The 21851-nt window shown below is 43.4% G+C and overlaps 1 protein-coding gene across 2 annotated transcripts in view; it reads left to right on the plus strand.

Annotated features, from left to right (window-relative positions):
- The window catches only part of gabrb2a (gamma-aminobutyric acid type A receptor subunit beta2a), a 90174-nt gene that overhangs the window by 23366 nt on the left and 44957 nt on the right, over positions 1-21851 (plus strand). For both annotated transcript variants that reach the window (XM_055888257.1, XM_055888258.1), the window contains exon 4: positions 18279-18499. In XM_055888257.1, the coding sequence (XP_055744232.1) occupies positions 18279-18499 (221 nt within the window). The remainder of the gene's footprint in view (positions 1-18278; positions 18500-21851) is intronic.

A 21851-nucleotide genomic window follows, 5' to 3' on the forward strand; every position in this document is an offset into this window, starting at 1 on the left:
CGGAGTTCGCACCTTAAGGGGGGGGGTTCTGTCACGTTCCTGACCTGTTTTCCTTTGTTTTGTATTCATTTTAGTTGGTCAGGGCGTGAGTTGGGTGGGTTTGTCTATGTTTGTATTTCTATGTGGGGTTTTGTGTTCGGCCTGGTATGATTCTCAATTAGAGACAGGTGTGTATTGTTTGTCTCTAATTGAGAGTCATACAAAGGCAGCCAGGGTTTCACTGGTGTTTTGTGGGTGTTTGTTCCTGTGTCCTCACAGGACGGTTGAAGGTTAGTCACATTTGTTGTTTTGTAGTGTCTTGTTTGCTGTTGTCATTAAAAGATGGCTTATTTCCCTCAATCCGCATCTTGGTCCTATCCATGCTCCTTCTCGTCTAAGGGGGAGAACTACATTGACAGCCTTAACACATACATTTCTCTCTCTCGTTCTCAGTTCAATTTAAATTCAATTCAATTTCAATTTAAGGGGCTTTATTGACATGGGAAACATGTTAACATTGCCAAATCAAGTGAAATAGATAATAAACAAAAATGAAATAATCAATCAAAAGTAACAGTAAACATTACACTCACAGAAGTTCCAAAAAAATACAGATATTTCAAATGTCATATTATGTCTATATACAGTGTTGTAACAATGTGCAAATAGTTAAAGTTCAAAAGGGAAAATAAATAAGCATAAATATGGGTTGTATTTACAATGGTGTTTGTTCTTCACTGGTTGCCCTTTTCTTGTGGCAACAGGTCACAAATCTTGCTGCTGTGATGGAACACTGTGGTATTTCACCCAGTAGATATGGGAGTTTATCAAAATCGGGTTTGTTTTGGAATTCTTTGTGGATCTGTGTAATCTGAGGGAAATATGTGTCTCTAATATCGTCATACATTTGGCAGGAGGTTAGGAAGTGCAGCTCAGTTTCCACCTCATTTTGTAGGCAGTGAGCACATAGCCTGTCTTCTCTTGAGAGCCATGTCTGCCTACGGCGGCCTTTCTCAATAGCAAGGCTATGCTCACTGAGTCTGTACATTGTCAAATATTTCCTCAATTTTGGGTCAGTCACAGTGGTCAGGTATTCTGCCACTGTGTATTCTCTGTTTAGGGCCAAGTAGAATTCTAGTTTGCTGAGTTTTTTTGTTAATTCTTTCCAATGTGTTAAGTAAATATCTTTTAGTTTTCTCATGATTTGGTTGGGTCTAATTGTGTTGCTGTCCTGGGGCTCTGTGGGGTCTGTTTGTGTTTGTGAACAGAGCCCCAGGACCAGCTTGCTTAGGGGTCTCTTCTCCAGGTTCATCTCTCTGTAGGTGATGGCTTTGTTATGGAAAGTTTGGGAATCCCTTCCTTTTAGATGGTTGTAGAATTTAACGTCTCTTTTCTGTATTTTGATCATTAGCGGGTATCGGCCTAGTTCTGCTCTGCATGCAATGTTTGGTGCTTTACATTGTACACTGAGGGAAATTTTATAGAATTCTGCATGCAGAGTCTCAATTTGGTGTTTGTCCCATTTTGTGAGTTCTTGGTTGGTGAGCGGACCCCAGACCTCACAACCATAAATGGGTTCTATAACTGATTCAAGTATTTTTAGCCAGATCCTAATTGGGATGTCGAATCTGATGTTCCTATTAATGGGATAGAAGGCCCTTCTAGCCTTGTCTCTCAGATTGTTCACAGCTTTGTGGAAGTTACCTGTGGCACTGATGTTTAAGCCCTTGTGCCAAATTGAGTAGATTTTTTTTTAATCAAAAAAACATTAGAAGAATTTGCCTTTGTTTTGGTATGTCTGTCTATTAGAGTGTGCAGGATGAATAAGTGGTCTGTCGTATGGTGATTTGGTAAAAAGTCAATTAGACATTTGCTCAGTACATTGTTTTCACTGAGGAAAACAATAGTAGTGACAATGCAGAGGATTTTACCAAGGTTGTTGTTGACCCATATCCCACGGTAGTCATTGGGGTCAAATTTGTCTCCACTTTTGTGGATTGGGGTGATCAGTCCTTGGTTCCAAAAATTGGGGAAAATGTCAGCGCTGAGGATGATGCTAAAGAGTTTAAGTATAGCCAATTGGAATTTGTGGTCTGTATATTTTATCATTTAATTTAGGATACCATCAACCCCACTGGCCTTTTTCGGTTGAAGGGTTGGCATTTTGTCCTGTAGCTCATTCAAGGTAATTGGAGAATCCAGTGGGTTCTGGTAATCTTTAATAGTTGATTCTAAGATTTGTATTTGATCATGTATATATGTGTTTGTTCTTTGTTATAGAGCAAAAAGATTGGAAAAGTGGTTCATCCAGACATCTCCATTTTGGATATATAACTCTTTGTGTTGTTTGTTTAGAGGTTTCAAATTTTCTGAAACGTGGTTCGATTCTATGGATTCTTCAATTACATTGAGCTAAATTCTGATTTGCCAATCCTTCTTTTTCTATTATATATGTCTGTATTGTTTTAGTGATTCAGCATAGTGAAGGCGTTTTCTGGGTCTCTATGTTTTTGGTTGCGTAGGTTTCTCAATTTCTTTCTTAGGTTTTTGCATTCTTCATCAAACCATCTGTCATTGTTGTTAATTTTCTTAGGTTGTTTGCTTGAAATGTTTAGATTTGATAGGGAGGCTGAGAGGTCAAATATACTGTTTAGGTTTTCTACTGCCTAGTTTACACCTTCACTATTGCAGTGAAACCTTTTGTCCAGGAAATTGTCTAGAAGTGTAACGCTCGTCCTCCTCCTCGTCTGAGGATGAGCAAGGATCCATAGTATATTTATTTGTGAAAGACGAACACTTGACAAAATACAAAATAACAAAACGACGTGAACAGACCTGTACTTGAGAACATAAAACAAGAACGCACGAACAGGAAGGAACACACTAATGAACGAACGAACGAACGAAACAGTCCCATGTGGCACAAACACTGACACAGGAACAATCACCCACAAACATACAGTGTGAACAGCCTACCTAAATATGGTTCTCAATCAGAGGAAACGTAAAACATCTGCCCCTGATTGAGAACCATATCAGGCTAGTTAACAACCCTAAACATAGAAACAAATAACATAGACTGCCCACCCCAACTCACGCCCTGACCATACTAAACAAAGACAAAACAAAGGAAATAAGGTCAGGAACGTGACAAGAAGGGATTAAATTTGTTGTTGCCTAATTGTTTTTTGGTAGATTTCCAAACTACTTTCCTTCCATCTATAGCATTTCTTAATATTATTCAGTTTCTTTGGCTTTGATGCCTCATGATTGAGCATAGCTCTGTTCAAGTAGAGTGTGATTTGGCTGTCATCTGATAGGGGTGTCAGTGGACTGACTGTGAACGCTCTGAGAGAGTCTGGGTTGAGGTCAGTGATAAAGTAGTCTACAGTACTACTGCCAAAAGTTGAGCTATAGGTGTACCTACAGTTGAAGTTGGAAGTTTACATAAACTTATGTTGGAGTCATTAAAACTCGTTTTATAACCACTCCACAAATTTTTTGTTAACAAACTATAGTTTTAGCAAGCCGGTTAGGACATCTACTTTGTGCATGACACAAGTCATTTTTCCAACAACAGACAGATTATTTCACTTATAATTCACTGTATCACAATTCCAGTGGGTCAGAAGTTTACATACACTAAGTTGACTGTGCCTTTAAACAGCTTGGAAAATTCCAGAAAATGATGTCATGGCTAAATAAATTCATAAAAAATCCTACAATGAAATTTTCTGGATTTTTCCCCCTCATTTTGTCTGTCATAGTTGAAGTGTACCTATGATGAAAATTACAGGCCTCTCTCATCTTTTTAAGTGGGAGAACTTGCACAATTGGTGGCTGACTAAATACTTTTTTGCCCCACTGTATCTCTCAGGAAGGAGACGCGTTCTGTCTCCTAGAGATGAACGTACTTTGGTGCGAAAAGTGCAAATCAATCCCAGAAGAACAGCAAAGGACCAATTGAAGATGCTGGAGGAAACAGGTACAAAAGTATCTATATCCACAGTAAAACGAGTCCTATGTCGACATAACCTGAAAAGCCGCTCAGCAAGGAAGAAGCCACTGCTCCAAAACCGCCATAAAAAAGCCAGACTACGGTTTGCAACTGCACATGGGGACAAAGATTGTACTTTTTGGAGAACTGTCCTCTGGTCTGATGTAACAAAAATAGAACTGTTTGGCCATAATGACAATCGTTATGTTTGGAGGAAAAAGGGGGATGCTTGCAAGCCGAAGAACACCATCCCAACTGTGAAGGACGGGGGTGGCAGCATCATGTTGTGGGGGTGCTTTGCTGCAGGAGGGACTGATGCACTTCACAAAATAGATGGCATCACGAGGGAGGAAAATTATGTGGATATATTGAAGCAACATCTCAAGACATCAGTCAGAAACTTAAAGCTTGGGTCTTCCAAATGGGTCTTCCAAATGGACAATGACCCCAAGCATACTTCCAAAGTTGTGGCATAAGGGCTTAAGGACAATAAAGTCAAGGTATTGGCGTGGCCATCACAAAGCCCTGACCTCAATCCTATAGAAAATGTGTGAGCAGAACTGAAAAAATGTCTGCGAGCAAGGAGGCCTACAAGGCTGACTCAGTTACACCAGCTCTGTCAGGAGGAATGGGACAAAATTCACCCAACTTATTGTGGGAAGCTTGTGGAAGACTACCTGAAACGTTTGACCTAAGTTAAATAATTTACTGGCAATGCTACCAAATACTAATTGAGTGTATGTAAACTTCTGACCCACTGGGAATATGATGAAATAAATAAAAGCTGAAATAAATCCTTCTCTCTACTATTATTCTGACATTTCACATTCTTAAAATAAAGTGGTGATCCTAACTGACCTAAGACAGGGAATTTTTGCTTGGATCAAATGTCAGGAATTGTGAAAAACTGAGTTTAAATATATTTGGCTAAGGTGTATGTAAACTTCTGACTTCAAATGTACCATAGGAGTCCCCTCGAAGCCTACTATTGTCTATATACATACCCAGCGTCCGACAGAGGTGCAAGAGTTGTGACCCGTTTTTGTTGGTTATGTTGTCGTAGTTGTGTCTAGGGGGGCATATGGGGGTGGGAATGCTGTCACCTCGAGGTAGGTGTTTGTACCCCTTTGTGCTAAGGGTGTTGGGTTCTTGTCCAGTTCTGGTATTTCGGTCGCCACAGACTAGTACATGTCCCTGGGCTTGGAAATTGTTGCTCTCCTCTAGGATGGAGAAGCTGTCATCGTTAAAGTGACAGGTGACTGGAACGAACTACAAAAATCTCTGAAACTGGAAACACTTATCTCCCTCACTAGCTTTAAGCACCAGCTGTCAGAGCTGCTCATAGATTACTGCACCTGTACATAGCCCATCTATAATTTTGCCCAAACAACTACCTCTTTACCTACTGTATTTATTTATTTTGCTCCTTTGCACCCCATTATTTCTATCTCTACTTTGCACCTTCTTCCACTGCAAACCAACCATTCCAGTGTTATTTTTTTTACTTGCTATATTGTATTTACTTCGCCACCATGGCCTTTTTATATATTTTTATTTATTTATTTATATATATATTTTGTTTGCCTTCACCTCCCTTATCTCACCTCACTTGCTCATATTGTATATAGACTTATTTTCACTGTATTATTGACTGTATGTTTGTTTTACTCCATGTGTAACTATGTGTTGTTGTATGTGTCGAACTGCTTTGCTTTATCTTGGCCAGGTCGCAATTGTAAATGAGAACGTGTTCTCAATTTGCCTACCTGGTTAAATAAAGGTGAAATAAATAAAAAATAAAAAGTATGGGGATTATATTGGGGGATATAGGTAGCACATATGAAGACATGTTTCTCTGTTGAGATCATTTCCTTATTAATTTATAGCCAGATGTAAAATGTTCTTGTTTCGACTAATATACTAGAGTGGGTTAGGTCTGCTCTATGCCAAATTAGCATACCCGCTGAGTCTCTTCCTTGTGTCACACCTGGTAGTTTGGTGGATGGGACTACCAGCTCTCTGTAACCTAGAGGGCAACCAATGGGTCCATCTCCTTTATACCATGTTTCTTGTAGGATGACAATGTCTGTATTTCTAATTTATTTGATGAAGTCTGGGTTCCTGCTCTTTAGGCCACAGGCAGATGACCTCAGACCTTGTATATTCCAGGATGAGATAGTAAACACTTTGTGTTCCATAGTGTCTAGTGTTGTTTTTGTGTGGTTTAGGCCCGGTCCATCACAGTAGGTGTGAGCAGAGCATGTTGAGCATCTGATACATACCTCTTAGGTCGCAGGATGGGGCTTGGGCTGGTGTAATAGTGGGGCTTGGGCCTGTTGCTCTGCTCACGGCCTGGACATATGTCCTGCTGTCATGTTGAGGTCCTTGCTGCAGGGGCAGTGGGCAGGGGGCATGGGTTGGGCAGAAGGGGCATAGGTCTGAAATGGGGGGCCTATATAGGGTGTGGCCAGGGTTTACTTGGGGAGGTTTTAGCTGCTTGGGGTGTGGCTGGTGATGCTGTGGTCTGGGTGTAGGTCCTCTTGGCATGGGTTCTCTCAGTGCAGGTCCTTCAGGAGAGGGTCTTGCAGATCTGGGAGGGTGTCTCGCTGGTCTAGGAGGGGTGTCCGTTACTCTGTTGCTCCTGTGTGAGGTGCTGGGGCTGCGGTCCTGGCAAAAGTTTGGATTGCTACCTTGTAGAGGTGGAACTGGTCGTAAAGGCTGTTCAAGTCTATGTTGGAGTGGTGGGCCAGGTAGACATTAGGTTTTGAGGCACTATTGGCATTGTGAAAGTATTTTCGTGGTATCACAGTGGAGATAACCACTCGTGCGCTGGGGAAAGTTCTCTCTCTCTCTCGTTCTCTCTCTCTCCCGTTCTCCCTCCCATCTGAGGGGCGGAGAGAAGGCGAGGAGAAGGAAAGGAGAGTAGTGGACAGCAGCAAAGGGACAAGTAAGTGACTGCTCTGATGTGTACCAGGGGAACACCAGTCACTGAATCCCCTTCTTCATCAAATCCATGGGTCACAGATGGTTACTTCCCAATAGGCTAGCAGTACATGAGTTGTTATTAATGTGGTGGAGGCTCTGTAGCTCTAGAACAACTAGCTACATACAGGACATCATCTTTTATACTATTCCATTATCCTTAGATTCCTTTCTGTCTCCTTTTCTTTCTGATTGTAAATGTCAGAAAAGCTATTGTTCCCTGGTTAAATATAGGACTTCCCTGGTTATATAAAGGACTTCCCTGGTTATTAAAAGGGAGAAGCGAAGACATGATAGGACAGGATATGACAGGATGTGACAGGACAGGATGTGACAGGACAGGATATGACAGGACAGGATATGACAGGTGAAAGTAATAGGGCTGTAGTGGAAATCTATCCAGTCCTTCCACTGGTGATACACCCAAGGAGAGGAGAGGAGAGGTGAGAAGAGGAGAGGTGAGGAGAGGAGTCTGTAATGAAGCCCTTTTGTGGGGAAAAACTAATTCTGATTGGCTGGGCCTGGCTGCTAAGTGAATGGGCCTCCCAGGCTGCACCCCTGCCCAGTCATGTGAAATCCATAGATTAGGGCCTAATCTGTTTATTTAAATGGACTGATTTTCTTATATGATCTGTAACTCAGTAAAATCTTTGAAATTGTTGCATTTTAAATGTATATTTTTGTTCAGTATAGTTCCATTTATAACGGTAGTAGATCATTTTAATATAATACTATTGTATAGTGCATGCAAATATGTTTGTATTGGTGACCCAGCGTGATATATCTGGAGAAACAAATGTTTCGTCTGGTCACTCCTTGTCCATAGAATAGCCCTGACTTTCCTCTAAGTCTGATTGTCAGGGTTGATGTGGTGGTAATGGTGGTAATTCTGGTAATTCTGGTAACGGTGATAATTGTGGAAACGGTGGTAATTGTTGTAAATGTGGTAATCGTGGTAACGGTGGCAATTGTGGTAACGGTGGTAATTGTGGAAACGGTGGTAGTTCTGGTAACGGTGGTAATTGTGGAAACGGTGGTAGTTCTGGTAACGGTGGTAGTTCTGGTAACGGTGGTAGTTCTGGTAACGGTGGTAGTTCTGGTAACGGTGATAATTGTGGTAACGGTGGTAATTGTGGTAACGGTGGTAATTGTGGAAACGGTGGCAATTGTGGTAACGGTGGTAATTGTGGAAACGGTGGTAGTTCTGGTAACGGTGGTAATTGTGGTAACGGTGGTAGTTCTGGTAACGGTGGTAGTTCTGGTAACGGTGGTAACGGTGGTAATTGTGGTAACGGTGGTAATTGTGGTAACGGTGGTAATTGTGGAAACGGTGGTAGTTCTGGTAACGGTGGTAATTCTGGTAACGTGGTAATGGTGGTAATTGTGGTAACGGTGGTAATTGTGGTAACGGTGGTAATTGTGGAAACGGTGGTAGTTCTGGTAACGGTGGTAATTCTGGTAACGTGGTAATGGTGGTAATTGTGGTAACGGTGGTAATTGTGGTAACGGTGGTAATTGTGGTAACGGTGGTAATTGTGGTAACGGTGGTAATTGTGGTAACGGTGGTAATTCTGGTAACGTGGTAATGGTGGTAATTGTGGTAACGGTGGTAATTGTGGTAACGGTGGTAATTGTGGTAACGGTGGTAATTGTGGTAACGGTGGTAATAGTGGTAATTGTGGTAACGGTGGTAATTGTGGTAACGGTGGTAATTAAGGTAACGGTGGTAATTAAGGTAACGGTGGTAATTGTGGTAACGGTGGTAATTAAGGTAACGGTGGTAATTAAGGTAACGGTGGTAATTGTGGTAACGGTGGTAATTAAGGTAACGGTGGTAATTGTGGTAACGGTGGTAATTAAGGTAACGGTGGTAATTGTGGTAACGGTGGTAATTAAGGTAACGGTGGTAATTGTGGTAACGGTGGTAATTAAGGTAACGGTGGTAATTAAGGTAACGGTGGTAATTAAGGTAACAGTGGTAATTGTGGTAACGGTGGTAATTAAGGTAACGGTGGTAATTAAGGTAACGGTGGTAATTGTGGTAACGGTGGTAATTAAGGTAACGGTGGTAACGGTGGTAATGGTGGTAATTGTGGTAACGGTGGTAATTAAGGTAACGGTGGTAATTGTGGTAACGGTGGTAATTAAGGTAACGGTGGTAATTGTGGTAACGGTGGTAACGGTGCTCATAACAAGCTAGGTCTAATATATTTCCTCTCTCTCTCTCCTTCTCCCCTTCTCTCTATTTCTCCCTATGTTTCTCTGTATCTCTCCTCCCCTCTCTCTTTCTCTCTCTCTCTATGATGATCAATGTAGTCTCAGAGCAAGGCTTACGCTGCTCTAGTCAAGGAGTCCTAGTGGCGCAGTGGTCTTGTGGAATTGTGACAAGGGTAATGAAGATTGTATTGTATTGTGAGACTGATCACACTCTCTGATTGGACAATGAGTCTCTCTGTGGTTGGTCATCATGTTGTGGAGATTGTATAGATGCTGAGCTGTCCCCTTCTCCTTTCCACCAGACCTCTCCTATCTCCTATCTCCTATCTCCTATCTCCTATCTCTCCATCTCCTATGTCTCCATCTCTTGTGTGACTGTAATAGAAGGAGAGAAGGAGAGAAGAAGAGAAGAGGAGAGGAGATGAGAGGAGATAGCTTGTTATGTCAATCTCTGTGGGTGATGATGATAAAATAGTAGTAGTAGTAGTGTGTGTGTGTGTGTGTGTGTGTGTGTGTGTGTGTGTGTGTGTGTGTGTGTGTGTGTGTGTGTGTGTGTGTGTGTGTGTGTGTGTTGTTCCCTCTCTGAGCGGAGCTCCATTGATGTCAAAGAGGGGGTAAACTGGACCATCTGTGAGTCTGTTATTACACCACACACAATATGTTTTTGCAGTTCTCATTATGAACATTTGCTAATATCGCAGTGGAGAGAGAGAGAGAGAGAGAGAGCGAGAGAGAGAGAGAGAGAGAGAGAGAGAGAGAGAGAGAGAGAGACAGACAGAGACAGAGACAGAGACAGAAAGAGAGAGAGAGAGACAGAGAGACAGAGAGACAGAGAGACAGAGAGACAGAGAGACAGAGAGACAGAGAGACAGAGAGACAGAGAGACAGAGAGACAGAGAGACAGAGACAGAGACAGAGACAGAGACAGAGAGATTATTACTTTCATTTTAGCAACATCTTATTGAAGGGATCAATCATCTCTCTCCATCAAATATAATCCTGTTACTATGAACGTGGCCATAGGGCTTTTTCTGCTGAACAATCTGCTTTACTTTAATTTTTTAATTCACTTGACAGAAGGGGCCAAGACTGTCCAAGTATCAACATTATTCTCCTCAGATGTATCTACAATCTACAGTGTCAGTACACAGTGAAGGCTGAAACAGACAGCCTGTATATTTACAGTGAGAGACCAGCGGTATCATGTGTGGACAGTAGAACTGTGGACAGTAGAGCACAGAGCAGTGGACAGTAGAGCATAGAGCTGTGGACAGTAGAACATAGAGCTGTGGACAGTAGAGCATAGAGCTGTGGACAGTAGAGCATAGAGCTGTGGACAGTAGAGCATAGAGCTGTGGACAGTAGAACTGTGGAGAGTAGAGCATAGAGCTGTGGACAGTAGAACATAGAGCTGTGGACAGTAGAACATAGAGCTGTGGACAGTAGAACATAGAGCTGTGGACAGTAGAGCATAGAGCTGTGGACAGTAGAGCATAGAGCTGTGGACAGTAGAACATAGAGCTGTGGAGAGTAGAACATAGAGCTGTGGACAGTAGAGCATAGAGCTGTGGACAGTAGAACATAGAGCTGTGGACAGTAGAACATAGAGCTGTGGACAGTAGAGCATAGAGCTGTGGACAGTAGAACATAGAGCAGTGGACAGTAGAGCATAGAGCTGTGGACAGTAGAGCATAGAGCTGTGGACAGTAGAGCATAGAGCTGTGGACAGTAGAGCATAGAGCTGTGGACAGTAGAGCATAGAGCTGTGGACAGTAGAGCACAGAGCAGTGGACAGTAGAGCATAGAGCTGTGGACAGTAGAGCATAGAGCTGTGGACAGTAGAGCATAGAGCTGTGGACAGTAGAGCATAGAGCTGTGGACAGTAGAACTGTGGACAGTAGAGCACAGAGCAGTGGACAGTAGAGCATAGAGCTGTGGACAGTAGAACTGTGGACAGTAGAGCACAGAGCAGTGGACAGTAGAGCATAGAGCTGTGGACAGTAGAGCATAGAGCAGTGGACAGTAGAGCATAGAGCTGTGGACAGTAGAGCATAGAGCTGTGGACAGTAGAGCATAGAGCTGTGGACAGTAGAACTGTGGACAGTAGAGCACAGAGCAGTGGACAGTAGAGCATAGAGCTGTGGACAGTAGAGCATAGAGCAGTGGACAGTAGAGCATAGAGCTGTGGACAGTAGAGCATAGAGCTGTGGACAGTAGAGCATAGAGCTGTGGACAGTAGAGCACAGAGCAGTGGACAGTAGAGCATAGAGCTGTGGACAGTAGAGCATAGAGCAGTGGACAGTAGAGCATAGAGCTGTGGACAGTAGAGCATAGAGCTGTGGACAGTAGAACATAGAGCTGTGGAGAGTAGAGCATAGAGCTGTGGACAGTAGAACATAGAGCTGTGGACAGTAGAACATAGAGCTGTGGTCAGTAGAACATAGAACTGTGGACAGTAGAGCATAGAGCTGTGGACAGTAGACCAGAGAGCTGTGGACAGTAGAACATAGAGCTGTGGACAGTAGAATATAGAACTCTGGACAGTAGAACATAGAGCTGTGGACAGTAGAACAGAGAGCCGTGGACAGCAGAGCATAGAGCTGTGGACAGTAGAACATAGATCTGTGGACAGTAGAACATAGCACTGTGGACAGTAGAACATAGAGCTGTGGACAGTAGAACAGAGAGCTGTGGACAGTAGAGCATAGAGCTGTGGACAGTAGAATATAGAACTGTGGACAGTAGAACATAAAGATGTGGACAGTAGAGCATAGAGCTGTGGACAGTAGAACAGAGAGCTGTGGACAGTAGAACATAGAGCTGTGGACTGTAGAACAGAGAGCTGTGGACAGTAGAACATAGAGCTGTGGACAGTAGAACATAGAGCTGTGGACAGTAGAACAGAGAGCTGTGGACAGTAGAACAGAGAGCTGTGGACAGTAGAACATAGAGCTGTAGACAGTAGAACATAGAGCTGTAGACAGTAGAACATAGAGCTGTGGACAGTAGAACATAGAGCTGTGGACAGTAGAACAAAGAGCTGTGGACTGTAGAGCATAGAGCTGTGGACAGTAGAACATAGAGCTGTGGACAGTAGAACATAGATCTATGGACAGTAGAACAGACAGCTGTGGACATTAGAACAGAGAGCTGTGGACAGTAGAACATAGAGCTGTGGACAGTAGAACAGACAGCTGTGGACAGTAGAACAGAGAGCTGTGGACAGTAGAACAGAGAGCTGTGGACAGTAGAACAGACAGCTGTGGACAGTAGAACAGACAGCTGTGGACAGTAGATCATAGAGCTGTGGACAGTAGAACAGACAGCTGTGGACAGTAGAACATAGAGCTGTGGACAGTAGAACATAGAGCTGTGGACAGTAGAACAGACAGCTGTGGACAGTAGAACAGACAGCTGTGGACAGTAGAACAGAGAGCTGTGGACAGTAGAACATAGATCTGTGGACAGTAGAACAGACAGCTGTGGACAGTAGAACAGAGAGCTGTGGACAGTAGAACATAGATCTGTGGACAGTAGAACAGACAGCTGTGGACAGTAGAACAGAGAGCTGTGGACAGTAGAACATAGAGCTGTGGACAGTAGAACAGACAGCTGTGCACAGTAGAACAGAGAGCTGTGGACAGTAGAACAGAGAGCTGTGGACAGTAGAACAGACAGCTGTGGACAGTAGAACAGACAGCTGTGGACAGTAGATCATAGAGCTGTGGACAGTAGTACAGACAGCTGCGGACAGTAGAACATAGAGCTGCGGACAGTAGAACATAGAGCTGTGGACAGTAGAACAGACAGCTGTGGACAGTAGAACAGACAGCTGTGGACAGTAGAACAGAGAGCTGTGGACAGTAGAACATAGATCTGTGGACAGTAGAACAGACAGCTGTGGACAGTAGAACAGAGAGCTGTGGACAGTAGAACATAGATCTGTGGACAGTAGAACAGACAGCTGTGGACAGTAGAACAGAGAGCTGTGGACAGTAGAACATAGAGCTGTGGACAGTAGAACAGACAGCTGTGCACAGTAGAACAGAGAGCTGTGGACAGTAGAACATAGAGCTGTGGACAGTAGAACACAGATCTGTGAACAGTAGAACATAGAGCTGTGGACAGTAGAACATAGAGCTGTGGACTGTAGAACATAGAGCTGTGGACTGTAGAACAGAGAGCTGTGGACAATAGAACATAGAGCTGTGGACAGTAGAACAGAGAGCTGTGGACAGTAGAGCATAGAGCTGTGGACAGTAGAATATAGAACTGTGGACAGTAGAACATAAAGATGTGGACAGTAGAGCATAGAGCTGTGGACAGTAGAACAGAGAGCTGTGGACAGTAGAACATAGAGCTGTGGACTGTAGAACAGAGAGCTGTGGACAGTAGAACATAGAGCTGTGGACAGTAGAACATAGAGCTGTGGACAGTAGAACAGAGAGCTGTGGACAGTAGAACAGAGAGCTGTGGACAGTAGAACATAGAGCTGTAGACAGTAGAACATAGAGCTGTAGACAGTAGAACATAGAGCTGTGGACAGTAGAACATAGAGCTGTGGACAGTAGAACATAGAGCTGTGGACTGTAGAGCATAGAGCTGTGGACAGTAGAACATAGAGCTGTGGACAGTAGAACATAGATCTATGGACAGTAGAACAGACAGCTGTGGACAGTAGAACAGAGAGCTGTGGACAGTAGAACTTAGAGCTGTGGACAGTAGAACAGAGAGCTGTGGACAGTAGAACAGAGAGCTGTGGACAGTAGAACAGAGAGCTGTGGACAGTAGAACAGACAGCTGTGGACAGTAGAACAGACAGCTGTGGACAGTAGATCATAGAGCTGTGGACAGTAGAACAGACAGCTGTGGACAGTAGAACATAGAGCTGTGGACAGTAGAACATAGAGCTGTGGACAGTAGAACAGACAGCTGTGGACAGTAGAACAGACAGCTGTGGACAGTAGAACAGAGAGCTGTGGACAGTAGAACATAGATCTGTGGACAGTAGAACAGACAGCTGTGGACAGTAGAACAGAGAGCTGTGGACAGTAGAACATAGATCTGTGGACAGTAGAACAGACAGCTGTGGACAGTAGAACAGAGAGCTGTGGACAGTAGAACATAGAGCTGTGGACAGTAGAACAGACAGCTGTGCACAGTAGAACAGAGCGCTGTGGACAGTAGAACATAGAGCTGTGGACAGTAGAACACAGATCTGTGAACAGTAGAACATAGAGCTGTGGACATTAGAACATAGAGCTGTGGACTGTAGAACAGAGAGCTGTGGACAGTAGAACATAGAGCTGTGGACAGTAGAACATAGAGCTGTGGACTGGAGGCAGCTGCTTGACCATACTGGTAGTAGATCATTTTAATATAATACTATTGTATAGTGCATGCAAATTAGGAGATTTTTTTTATGTGCAAAACATCAATATATTGAGGATATTTTGACTCCCAAGGGATTAAAGACCAGGTTGGTAAAACAAAACCAGAGGAGATAAATGATAAATGCTGCAGATATAAAATAGAGACACGTTTTACTGGCTTCCTGTGTACCATGTTCTGTTCTCCACTTCATTTGATTACAATCTGCTCGGTAACAGAGATGATGCTACCATGCTGCATCGCTCTCTCTGGTGAGTGGGTGGGTGGGTGGGTGAGTGAGTGAGTGAGTGAGTGAGTGGGTGGGTAAGTGAGTGAGTGAGTGAGTGAGTGCGTGAGTGAGTGAGTGAGTGAGTGAGTGAGTGAGTGAGTGAGTGAGTGAATGAGTGAGTGTGGGTGGGAGGGAGGGTGGGTGTTAGGGAGTGAGTGGGTGGGTGAGTGGGTGAGTGTATGTCAGTGGGTAATGTGTGAGAAATGTACTGTCTGCCCCCCAAACTCCACTATGGCCAAGACCAAAGAGCTGTCAAAGGACACCAGAAACAAAATTGTAGACCTGCACCAGGCTGGGAAGATTGAATCTGCAATAGGTAAGCAGCTTGGTTTGAAGAAATCAACTGTGGGAGCAATTATTAGGAAATGGAAGACATACAAGACCACTGATAATCTCCCTCGATCTGGGGCTCCACGCAAGATTTCACCCCGTGGGGTCAAAATGATCACAAAAACGGTGAGCAAAAATCCCAGAACCACACGGGGGGACCTAGTGAATGACCTGCAGACAGCTGGGACTAAAGTAACAAAGCCTACCATCAGCAACACACTACGCCGCCAGGGACTCAAATCCTGCAGTGCCAGACGTGTCCCCCTGCTTAAGCCAGTACATGTCCAGGCCCGTCTGAAGTTTGCTAGAGAGCATTTGGATGATCCAGAAGAAGATTGGGAGAATGTCATATGGTCAGATGAAACCAAAATATAACTTTTTGGTAAAAACTCAACTCGTCGTGTTTGGAGGACAAAGAATGCTGAGTTGCATCCAAAGAACACCATACCTACTGTGAAGCATGGGGGTGGAAACATCATGCTTTGGGGCTGTTTTTCTGCACAGGGACCAGGACGACTGATCCGTGTAAAGGAAAGAATGAATGGGGCCATGTATCGTGAGATTTTGAGTGAAAACCTCTTTCCATCAGCAAGGGCATTGAAGATGAAACGTGGCTGGGTCTTTCAGCATGACAATGATCCCAAACACACCGCCCGGGCAACGAAGGAGTGGCTTCGTAAGAAGCATTTCAAGGTCCTGGAGTGGCCCAGCCAGTCTCCAGATCTCAACCCCATAGAAAATCTTTGGAGGGAGTTGAAAGTCTGTGTTGCCCAGCAACAGTCCCAAAACATCAATGCTCTAGAGGAGATCTGCATGGAGGAATGGGCCAAAATACCAGCAACAGTGTGTGAAAACCTTGTGAAGACTTACAGAAAACGTTTCATCTCTGTCATTGCCAACAAAGGGTATATAACAAAGTATTGAGATAAACTTTTGTTATTGACCAAATATTTATTTTCCACCATAATTTGCAAATAAATTAATTAAAAATCCTACAATGTGATTTTCTGGATTTTTTTTTCTCATTTTGTCTGTCATAGTTGAAGTGTACCTATGATGAAAATTACAGGCCTCTCTCATCTTTTTAAGTGGGAGAACTTGCACAATTGGTGGCTGACTAAATACTTTTTTGCCCCACTGTATGGAGTAGGACAGAGGACTGGTATACGGTAGGAGAGTGGGGGGCAGACAGTACATTTCTCACACATTACCCACTGACATACAAGGAGGTGCTAACCAATTCAAACATGGGAAACCACCAGCAAACACTGGGGTTTCCCTTCTCAGGAGAGAGGGAGAGGGAGTGATGGATAGAGTGAAGGATGGATGGAGAGGGAGAGGGAGTGATGGATAGAGTGAAGGATGGATAGAGAGGGAGAGGGAGTGATGGATAGAGTGAAGGATGGATAGAGAGGGTGAGGGAGTGATGGATAGAGTGAAGGATGGATGGAGAGGGAGAGGGAGTGATGGATTGAGTGAAGGATGGATAGAGAGGGAGAGGGACTGATGGATAGAGTGAAGGATGGATAGAGAGGGTGAGGGAGTGATGGATAGAGTGAAGGATGGATAGAGAGGGTGAGGGAGTGATGGATTGAGTGAAGGATGGATAGAGAGGGAGAGGGAGTGATGGATAGAGTGAAGGATGGATAGAGAGGGTGAGGGAGTGATGGATTGAGTGAAGGATGGATAGAGAGGGAGAGGGAGTGATGGATTGAGTGAAGGATGGATAGAGAGGGTGAGGGAGTGATGAATAGAGTGAAGGATGGATAGAGAGGGTGAGGGAGTGATGGATAGAGTGAAGGATGGATGGAGAGGGAGAGGGAGTGATGGATAGAGTGAAGGATGGATGGAGAGGGTGAGGGAGTGATGGATAGAGTGAAGGATGGATAGAGAGGGTGAGGGAGTGATGGATAGAGTGAAGGATGTATGGACTAAAGGGAGGGTTGTATTGTCGTCATAAACCATGGAGTGGCTCCATCCGGGTGGAAGCAGTATCATTTCATCATGGGCCAGCCAGTTGAGATAGCTGAGGAATTAACACTCAGGTTATTTCCTTACATAGGGCACTCTATTCCCTATGTAGTGCACTACTTTTGACCATGGCCCATAGACTGCCATTAGGCTTTGGTCAAACGAAGTGCAACTATATAGGGAATAGGGTGCTATTTGGGATGCAGTAAGTCAGCCAGGAGGAGGGAAGAGTTGGCTGAGTGTTAACCCCCTAACCCCAGTCAGCATGACCACTACTGCCCCCAGTAGAGGTCAGTTACAGGTCAGCAGAGGTCAGCAGAGGTCAGTTACAGGTCAGTTACAGGTCAGTAAAGTTCAGTTACACGTCAGTAAAGGTCAGTTACAGGTCAGTAAAGGTCAGTTACAGGTCAGTAAAGGTCAGTTACAGGTCAGTAAAGTTCAGTTACAGGTCAGTAGAGGTCAGTTACAGGTCAGTAAAGGTCAGTTACAGGTCAGTAGAGGTCAGTTACAGGTCAGGAGAGGGGGGGGGGGGGGGGGTGCCCAGGACCGAGTTTGGGAAACCCTGCATTAGTCCACTGTTGACTTAGTCCTACATTTTTTTGCATATCAAAACGCGTTATACCCCTCAAAAAGACACATTCACACAGAGTGGCCTGTATGAAGTTATCTAGTATAGTACTGCACATCTATCTGAAGACTAGTTTCTTAAAAAATACATTTAAAAAACACCTCAAATTCTGAAACAACAAAATGCCCCAAATGTATGCAGAATGAGATGTAATCTGTTATTCATCATCTGATAAAGATAATCAACATATTCTTTATCCCTTTACACTTTTGTGTATCAGGTAGTAGTTGTGGAATTGTTAGGTTAGATTACTCGTTGGTTATTACTGCATTGGCAGAACTAGAAGCGCAAGCATTTCGCTACACTCGCATTAACATCTGCTAACCATGTGTATGTGACAAATAAAATGTGATTTGATTTGATTTGAACTATGTGAATTTCTGACTTTAGTACAGTCCAGTAGGTTTATCCATTCTTGTCCTCTTCCAGGACTACACGTTGACATGTAGTTTCAGGTACCTATCCCTCTCTCCACTCGTTTACTGACTCTTCTCTTTCCTCCCCCTCTCTTCCAGGACTACACGTTGACCATGTACTTCCAGCAGGCCTGGCGGGACAAGCGTCTGTCCTACTCTGAGATAGCCCTCAACCTGACGCTGGATAACAGGGTAGCCGACTCGCTCTGGGTTCCCGACACCTACTTCCTCAACGATAAAAAGTCCTTTGTCCACGGCGTCACGGTCAAGAACAGAATGATCCGACTGCATCCGGACGGCACCGTGCTCTATGGTCTCCGGTAAGGGATTTCATTGTTTTTGACGATTTCCAATAATCAATAATTGATCGGATGTTATTGAAAAAACGGTTTGGGTTCTGTAGCCTTTTACACTTTCATGGTCTGCGATGATTATCAATATCTTTCATTGATTGGTTGTGATCAGTAAAGCGCTGAAGGAGAAACAGAGGAGAGGTAGTTGAGGGTGAGGAATATCATATCCTTTCATCTAAATAGGTATGGAGTCATATCCTTTCATCTACCTAGGTATGGAGTCATATCCTTTCAGTCTACCTAGGTATGGAGTCATATCCTTTCAGTCTACCTAGGTATGGAGTCATATCCTTTCAGTCTACCTAGGTATGGAGTCATATAATTTCATTCTACCTAGGTATGGAGTCATATCCTTTCAGTCTACCTAGGTATGGAGTCACAGCCTTTCAATCTACCTAGGTATGAGTCATATCCTTTCAGTCTACCTAGGTATGGAGTCATATCCTTTTAGTCTACCTAGGTATGGGGTCAGAGCTTTCAGTCTACCTAGGTATGGGGTCAGAGCTTTCAGTCTACCTAGGTATGGAGTCATATCCTTTCAGTCTACTTAGGTATGGAGTCATATCCTTTTAGTCTACCTAGGTATGGAATCAGAGCTTTCAGTCTACCTTGGTATGGAGTCATATCCTTTCCGTCTACCTAGTTATGGAGTCAGAGCTTTCAGTCTACCTAGGTATGGAGTCATATCCTTTCCGTCTACCTAGTTATGGAGTCAGAGCTTTCAGTCTACCTAGGTATGGAGTCATATCCTTTCAGTCTACCTAGGTATGGAGTCAGAGCTTTCAGTCTACCTAGGTATGGAGTCATATCCTTTCAGTCTACCTAGGTATGGGGTCAGAGCTTTCAGTCTACCTAGGTATGGAGTCATAACCTTTCAGTCTACCTAAGTATGGAGTCATAACCTTTCAGTCTACCTAAGTATGGAGTCATAACCTTTCAGTCTACCTAGGTATGGAGACATTTTCTCATTATTGACCATCTGTTTCTACGCACTACATACTGGGTTGGTTTCTTTGGTGTTTTATCATTAAATAATGAAACAGTAGCATACAGAAAGAGGAGATGTCTTTGGTTGAGGGAAAAGGGATTTCACAGGCTCATAGCCCTTCATAGCTAGTCCGTCCACCAAGGAATCTAGACTTGTTTCATCCTCACTAACTATTTAGGTCTCCACACTACTGCATACTAGATTGAACAACCGTGTTGGGTTCTTCTGGCTTTACACTTTCCATGGTCTCTGATAATTATCAATAATTGATCGGTTTATAATCAATAATGGGACGGTGCTGTAGAACGTCTACAAAGGGTAGAAATGTATTAGATTGTACGGTTGAGATTCTTGTCCACCCAGAAAACATCTCTTCATGATGTTGGCTGTGTCTGAAATGCCACCCTAATCCCTATATAGTGCACTGCTTTTGGCCAGAATAGTGCAGTATGCAGGGAATTGGGTGGCGTTTAGGAATCAGACGTGCAGTCTCTGATGCTGCAGAGAGGATTGCCATTCATAATAGATCAATGATCATCAATAATGTAGACGTTCTATACAAACATACAACACACACACACACACACACACACACACACACACACACACACACACACACACACACACACACACACACACACACACACACACACACACACACACACACACACACACACACACACACACGCACGCTGGATGGCGTTTTATGTACTGTTGTGCTGCCTGTGACTTTGTGAAGCATGTAATGTGATGTACAGTATCACTGTATCCATGTGGAGACGTGTAATGATTTCTGTGCAAATTATCTCTCAGCTTTACGGCCTGCGTACTTAAAGGGATGAGATTATTGTTGCTAATTCAAGACATGAACATTGCAGGCAGCTTTCATTCATTCTTTCTCTCTTTCTCTCTCTCTCTTCCTCTATCTCTCTCTCTCTCTCCCTCTTTCTCTCCCCCTCTTATATGAAGGGTTCTTAAACCATTTAAGTATCTGCAGTGCACCAGATAATTCATATGTTCAGTTTTGAGAGAAAAATCTATAAACCTAATTTATAAGGCTTCCATTATGTAAGGCCTCAATTATATAAGCCAACACATACTTTCTACATGACAACAAGAAACTAAATGGGGAGAAAGACCCAAGTATTGAGGTGCCTGCAAGGACACTGACGGTCACCCCAGTAACTGTAGCTAGGTAGTAGCTACCCCCTCCTTGGCCTACTCTTCAAACGAACCCAAATCAGAACATTCCTTGTCATGAAAAACAAAGACAAAGAGAGAAACATATCCCCTCACTGTTCTGGAGCTTGTATGGGAACAGAATATGAGTATTTGGCAGTAGGAGTGCAGAGGCCAAATTACAGCTACCCTCACAATGTCTGTCTCTCCGATTCTCTCATTTCAATTGAACAACTTGAAAAGATGAGGCAGAGTACAAACCACATGTTCCATTGCCATGAAACGAAGATACACTACTCGTTCTCTGTTTCGATGCTCCCATACCAGCTTGGAACCAGTGTGGGCCTATCTTTCTTTTGGTGGTCTACTCACTCCGCCGTCCTCCATGTTGCTGGGACAGTTCATATTGGGATGTGAAGTGGAGCAAATAAGTTGGGAAAGTATTTAATGGAACTTCTCATAACAAGACACCTGTTTTCATTAAAACCCAACAAGTCACAAATTCATGGATACCATTGTTGTGGGGACAATACTGTTTTAGAGCGGGGGAAACCGCTGTGCACATGCGAAGATGCTTAGCTAAGGCTGTTCTTCTTCGTTGGTGGCACATGCCCAGCTAGAGTTAGCATGAGGGCTAATAATCGCGTTGTCCTATGGAGAATGCTAACTGTTCACCGTCTTATTGGTAAGTGTCTGAGTGTCGGCCTAGAATCTGAGATGAGTTCAAACAATAATGTAAAGGCAATTACAACACTGGCAACACTTACACTTACACTTACACTTACAGATACAGTTACACTTACATTTACATTTACACTTACAGATACAGTTACACTTACATTTACAGTTACAGATACAGTTACACTTACATTTACAGTTACAGATACAGTTACACTTACATTTACATTTACACATACAGTTACACTTACATTTACATTTACACTTACAGTTACACTTACATTTACAGTTACATTTACATTTACACTTACAGTTACACTTACATTTACAGTTAAACTTACATTTACACTTACAGTCAGTTACATTTACACTTACAGTTACACTTACATTTACAGTTACAGTTACAGTTACACTTACAGTTACAGTTACACTTACAGTAACAGTTAGTTACAGTTACACATACAGTTACATTTA

Source organism: Salvelinus fontinalis, chromosome 29 (genome assembly GCF_029448725.1).
Source record: "Salvelinus fontinalis isolate EN_2023a chromosome 29, ASM2944872v1, whole genome shotgun sequence".
In the NCBI taxonomy this organism is placed as follows: Eukaryota; Metazoa; Chordata; class Actinopteri; order Salmoniformes; family Salmonidae; genus Salvelinus; species Salvelinus fontinalis.